Below are 6,864 nucleotides of genomic sequence, written 5' to 3'. Positions count from 1 at the left end.
TGCCGGCTTGGGGCTGGGCAGCAGCAAACAGCCATTCAGCAGTGCAGGTTGCCTGAAGTTACAGAGGATGGGCCACGGCAAAAAGGTGTACTGCTGGCGCACACGAGTGGTTGAGCAGGTCATTTAGGCTTGGCGAAGCTAGCCTCATATGGAATGGCGTCGAGTGGAAACGGCCAATAAGAATGGAAATTTTGACGAGAGCGGCCAAGTGGCCACGGAAGATGCCATGGCCAAAAAAAGACAGGAAGTTGGGCAGGAGCGAGCGTGGAAACTCGACGCAGAGGATGATGCAAGTTGGGAAAAGACTCATCAGACTGGGCAGACAGACAGACTTCCCACCCCCCCCGGATCCCAGGTGCATAGAACGGAATGGAAATATGATTCGGTTGGAGACAACGACGACGACGACGACGACGACAACGACAACGTCGGAGATTTTGGGCACGATCTCAGGCTCTTAGGCACAGCAGGAATGGAAGCAGCGACACCTGACTGAACCCGGAAGGACAGGTACGAATGAGGCATCTGTACGCCGTAGGACGCACATTTGATGAATGAGCGAGCAATTAGCACACGATAAAGGAAACCCAGCACTGGACGGGCACACAAGGTGGGCAGCAGAGGTGGGGTCGAGGCATGTGTATACGATGTGTACGAAGTATCCATCCGTACGAAGTATTTGGTGTATGATGTACATACAATAAATATAATTAATATAAATGTAAGAGAGATAAGTAGGCAGGGACAAGAGGCAAAGAGCAAATTGTGTGTGAGAGGAGTGTATGAGCAGCAGCAGACCCACGATGGGCATGAGCATGAACATGATGAGCTTGAGTGATGGCGACAGCAGCAGCCGTAAGAGGGACGAGAAGCATGGGAAGGAGTCATTCTGCGCGCGAGAGGAGGCAGGAGGACACTGAGAATCTGAAAGAGAGTGCGTGTGAGAGTCTGAGAGTAAGGGAAAAGTGGAGACGCGACTATTTTTTGGGTTTCGATGTCGCCCTCACCCGTACCCTGGGAAGGAGGACGACGGAGATCCACAATGCACCAGAGTGCAGACCAATCAAGTTGCAGGCGAAGAAAAGACAGTGGACGGATGCTGAGACTCACTGGGGTGTCCGGCTGCATCCTCTTTCCAGCATCCCTCCCTCACACCTCTTCCCCCTCCCCTCTCAGTTTCCCATCCCATCCCATCCCATCCTTTACTTCCCTTCAGCCAAGCCGAGCAAGGCGGTAGGTACATACTGCCGTGTACTCTGCAGTGTCCAGTGGAAGAAAGGTGGAGTGGGTGCTGGTGGCCCCCCCCAGCAGTTTCCCAAATCGACAATGCCAAATGTACAGAGATACTTTTGTCCGTGTACCTTTTCGCCTGCCGTTCAACGTGGTGTACCTGTCTACTGTACCGTCAAGCTGCTCTGAGTGTTTCTTTCCTCCAGGCATTCAAAACTATCGACGCGCCCACATTGCCGTGCACTTGTGTCCTCCCCCCTTCCCTTTCCTCTTGCTCTATCGAACTATCGCCGTCGCCATGTTCGATTCCAAGGTCTAAATTTGTACGACAGCGACTCTCCGAAGTCTGCTAGACGTGCCTCATCTCGGGAACACCTGGGACGAGACTCTAGACCAACTCCTCCGCTTATTTCTTTGTCACCTTGGGGGTTTGTTCTGTTGCAACACCTCGCCTCTCTCGCCATCCAACAGCCACTCCCCGTGGCATAATTCCATCGGATCCCTCTCGCCTCAAAGAGTCATCTCGGCCTACCCCCCTTCCCTCGGGCGGTCACGTTACTCATCCCGCCAACATCGCAACAAACCCATCAACACCAAACACGACGACCACACGTTCAACCCTCACGCCATCCCTAGGCCCCTTGTTTGCATCGCAGCGGCATTCACTTGTTCCTTGCGACTAACAAAGGCTTGGCCTGCGGCTACACTCCCGTTTTCAAGCTCCACCATCACCAGCAGCCAGGCAAAGCAGGCTTTCGACTTCCTTTCACGCTGGGATATTTTGAGATCGGACTCCGACTTGAATTCAGTCAACCCGCCCTTTCTCATCGACATTGTACTGCCCACCAGCGTTTCCACGCACCCCCATCTCCCAGAGTTACTTATTTCTTCTTGTCTTGCAAAATCCCGATACCCTGCAACCATATTTCGGCTCTTACCCTTATACTCATTCTTTTTTAATCATTTGCCTCGGCAAAGCCACAACAACAACTCACACGACGATTACGACTCATCTTCCAGCCTGGTGTCTCTGTCAACTCAGCTGACCCTGCACTCTCTTCGCCACACTCCTCTGTAGCCGCCAAGAGCTTTCTCATCCGAGGAGGGACTCGGCACTGCCTGCTAGGTAAGTAACAAGACACTCTGCGCAGCACAGCATCCACCACACGAGCGAGACTAGGCAGTCAAGCAAGAAGCGCGCAGCAATAGCAATCTTGTTGCTAGTTCTGCCTGGCTTGTCTCTCTTCCTTGCCCCCGAGAGCGATCACGCACTCAGCTGGACCACTTTCGCACCCTTGCCACCCCTGCCCCCCCCCCCGGGTCCCCTTCTCGGCCTTCCCTAGGCTGCCACCACTCTTCTCCCGCAAGCACTTTCCGGTCTATTCCTTCCCCCATATCTGCCTGCCACTTGGAGCCACCTGTCTGGGCGGCAACAAACCAGGTACACCCCCCTTCGCCACCTCAACCCGAAAGAGTCATCGTCCACACCCAATCTGGGCCTTGAGCAAGACTTGAGCCACCCAAAGGGGCCCTCCGACTTCGTCACGCCAGCCCAAGTCGCCCCTCTGAACACGTTCGAGATACAGGCGAAAAAAGAGTCACACACCACCCCATCCTGCTTGGATATAACCTCTCCTCGCAGCCACACTTGGCTGCACCTTGCATACCCTCACCTCACTTCACCTTCCCCTCAACCCATCACCTTTCCGCCTCCGACTTCCCCCTGCACCCATCTCCATATCGTCGTCCATCATCCCCCCCCATACAACTCACTTAACCACTACCACACCGTCTCGTCGTCGCATCGGCTTGGACTGCATGGTGGCTTTGCAGTAGCTCACCACATAACCAGGAACCTCAGTCCACCCCGGCTAGATGCATTAAACCAACGATGCATCTTCGAATTACAAACTCTACTCCAGTCTCCTGTCTCGTTTCGTCTTCCGGTTTGATCGTTCGTGTAAAGTCGGTTTTGGACATATTCGTCTAGAAGCCGCTCCCCTATCTACGACTCTTAAGGACTTGACATCAGCCACTATATGCTGCTGTGAGGTTTGCGTTTTCGATACGGTATCACGATCTGCTCATACGAACCTTTTCACGGTTTACCCGGTTGACTTAGCTTGACGGCGACTGGAGGTACATCCTACTTCGAATTTCCAACCGCCAAACTCCCCTACCCTACCCCCACCCACCCTGCATTCAAGATGAAGTTCGGCGTCGATGATTCGTCGGCTTTCATCAGCACCTACCGAAACGATACCTACAGCTCCTCCGTCGAATCCCTGACCTCTACCTCGTCGGGCTCCGTTTGGTCCGCTGTTTCCTCTCAATCTTCTAGTTCGACTTCCCCCGCCAACGCTTCCGACTCCGACTCGACCGACTCGTACTGTTTGTCGCGACCTCCTGCCTCATGCCATTCTGCCATTAGGTTCACGAGCCCCTGGGCCAAACAACCTACCCAGCAAGTCCCTGTTGCTATTCCCCAGGAGCTACGGCAAAACCCGAGACGGACTAGCGCGGGTAACACTCGCTCCGGAGCACCTCCGACTCTGGTTCGACAGTCCGAGCGCAAGGTCAACTTCGTCGACAACCTCGTCGGTAAGCCACAACAGGAGATTACGCGCAACTGAGATGTTTCCTGACCCGATACCGCTTCTAGATTCGTCAACTCAGATCGTCGAGGCTATTTGGCCCCTTTCCTCTGCTGTCTGCCGTAATGAGCTTGGCAGCAAGGCCGTGCTGCCGCTGCGAACCTTCATTCAGGAGACCCTGCGCCGCTCGCGCACCAGCTATTCTACCTTGCAAGTCGCTCTGTACTACCTAATTCTGATCAAGCCCCACGTTCCGAAACATGATTTTACCATGGAACAACCCGATGACAAGGATGAGTGCCGCGCGCTTCAGTGTGGCCGTCGCATGTTCCTTGCCGCACTGATCTTGGCTTCAAAATATCTTCAAGATCGGAATTACTCGGCGCGAGCTTGGAGTAAGATTTCGGGACTCAACACTGCAGAAATCAACCAGAACGAGATTGCTTTTCTCCTGGCGGTTGACTGGAAATTGCACATTGTCGACGAAGTGTTCCAGCGATGGACCGAGATTGTCCTGAAGTACACGCCGCCGTCTCCTCCGGCACCAGGAACTTCGGCGCAGTGGTACGCGCAGCAGAGCTCGAACTGGAAGATGGTCATTCTCAAGTTGAACCCTGAGCTGGACAACATTGAAGGTCTGATCCCTACAGCTCAGATCAACCGAACTCCTTGCACATTCCCCCGCTACCGCACCATGCTGTCGGCTACTCAGAATGTTCGGTCTGCAACCAGCGCTTGCGGGTTGGGCTATGACTCTGCAGAGCTTACTCCCACCCCGCGGTCGTTCCAGACCCCGACTATTATGGAGCCTACCCCGGCCTCTGCATATACTCCGGGTCGGCTGGCTCCCGCCCTCGGTCTGCTACCAACCCCTCGTCTCACGCCCCAGTCAAGCGGATATAGCACTCCTGCCGTGAGTGCTGCGTCTCACCTCGCCAGCAAAAGCAGTGCGATGGGCCTTGCCATGGCCCAGGCCTCGTGCGTCAGTGCTACCCAGTGCCTGGACCGCTGGCCCGTTCCAAACGCATCGTCACCCCAGGGGTATTTCCCCGTTCGCCGATCCTCTCTCGCCGCCTCAATCTCGACTGCGTCTTCTCCCGAATCGATGGTTTCCGATTCGTCACAGACCTCGCGCTCCTCCTCTATCTCATCGGCTTCGTCACTGGTTAGCGCGCCGGCCCCTAGTTTGGGGATTCAGGCGCGATTCCGGTCCGCGAAGCTGTGTAGTGAGAGGGCGAGCTTGAGACCGACGATCACCTCGGTTCCTGAAGACTACGAAGAGACCTCTCTAACGTCGTCGCCTGAGTCTTACACCGGCCCGGTGGGAAGATTGGGTGATATGTCGTTGGATACGCCAATGGCTCAGAGAGAATGCGAACTGGACGCCATGGTTCACGACCCCGCGAACGATGCCGCACGAGCACTCCAGGAGCTCCAGAACTATCGGTCTGACAATGCTACCCCGACCGGCATCTCTTCGCGCAAGCGAGCTCGTGGTGTTTCGATTGTCGACACCTCCCTTCAAGAGAACGTTCGCGACATGCTGTCTGGCAACTACTCCGGGAAACAGTGGACTCAGTCTCTAGTTCGTCCCAGGAGCAACCACAAGGCCACAAATGAGCGGGGCTCTCCTCGCAAGCGCGTGTGCTGCGCCAACGAAGCCACACCGGTCTACGAAACGGGCCTTCACTCTACTGATGGGTACCGCGGACCGGGAATGTGGGATGGTATCCTCAACTAAGCGCATTTCGCGCAAATTTCCCGATATACCCCGACGGTCAAAAGTCACAAGGCAATTGACCTTCTTGTGCATTATCCTCATTTTCCTTTGTTAAAACGAAACTCGATACGAGGTGGCGGGGAACGGAAGGAGCTTTGATACCACCTGGCGGTTCATCAAGTCCTTAGAACAGCTTAGATGGCGTCGAGGAACGGCACGAAAAGCGTGGTAATCTTGCATGCATCAAAGGACCTAGGCCTTGGGGAGGTGGACGGCGAAGAGGATTGATGTTATGGCGGTTGTTTGCCGCGGTTTTGTTTGTACGATCACCCCCTGAAGAAGAGAGTCGATTTTGCGTTTGAATTTCTCGCGTTTGTTAGCCCGACGACATGACGAGTTTTTCGAGTCGAACCGCCCGCGATCAGAGTTTGGGTATGTGTGATTGGGCGCTCGAAGGGAGATCCGAAAGGGGCGACCAGAACGAGCAGAACGAGACACATCTCATTCGCTGCACGCAGAAGCAAGTCACTGGCCGCGGTTATCGAAAAGTTCCACAAAAGGATGGAAACGACATAGCACGTGTTACTACAACTTCCGAAAAAGCGATGAAGCTATATTCGAGAGATTCATAGCTAGCTTTTTGACCATGAGACGAGTTGTTGCTCTGTCTGGCCTATCAATCAAAAATCTACCAGATTTGGGACTGAATTCGCTTCTGTGGACACTTGTGTTGGAAACGGCTTGTTGAAGTGTGCGTTGTGAGACGTCACGTTGCTGGTATCCGTACACCCAGGACCTTTCTATTGCTTACTAACTAACGGGACACTTCCGTTGCATGTGCCGAATGAGGCCAGCAATACGATACAAACGGTTTACTGATGCATGCTCCCGTTTGACTAGGGCGTTTGAAAAACGGAGCCCAACAACGCCGATGGTTCGTCGGCGATAATGGCGCGCGCATGGTTGGAATGTGAGTCATACGGCCGCCACCACGCACAAGCTACCTCGCTTCCGCGCGGTGGATTCAACAACCCCCCTGGGATCTTTCCTGGGATCTTTCCAGGAAAGGTAGGTAGGGTTGGAAAAAGTTCTTGTCCACTGTACGACAGCCTAAAGTGTCTGTCATATGACTGTTGCTGGGTACGCTAACAGGTCATTTTGGACTGGACTGGCCAACGCACGAAGGGGGGTTTAGGGAGGGTAGGGGAGGGGAGGGGAGGGTCTGTAAACGGTCTCCACGGTTGCTTCACGGAAAATACCTCGACGACGAGCACTTTTCGCCGTAAGGGATAAGTTACCCAGCGTTAAGACTGCGCGGTT

At 54.4% G+C, this 6,864-nt stretch overlaps 1 protein-coding gene across 1 annotated transcript; it reads left to right on the top strand.

The window, feature by feature from the left end:
* Nucleotides 1–3,437: 3,437 nt before the first annotated feature.
* Nucleotides 3,438–5,565, top strand: LY79DRAFT_515065 (cyclin; the record flags this gene model as incomplete). The annotated part of the gene is made up of 2 exons (XM_060554678.1): nt 3,438–3,831; nt 3,893–5,565. 2 exons carry the CDS (start codon nt 3,438–3,440, stop codon nt 5,563–5,565), a joined length of 2,067 nt encoding a protein of 688 aa, XP_060414355.1.
* Between the last annotated feature and the right edge of the window lie 1,299 nt (nt 5,566–6,864).

Source organism: Colletotrichum navitas, assembly GCF_030913465.1.
Source record: "Colletotrichum navitas strain CBS 125086 chromosome Unknown LY79scaffold_28, whole genome shotgun sequence".
NCBI classification, from domain to species: Eukaryota; Fungi; Ascomycota; class Sordariomycetes; order Glomerellales; family Glomerellaceae; genus Colletotrichum; species Colletotrichum navitas.
This window is presented reverse-complemented; position numbering and strand designations above follow the sequence as displayed.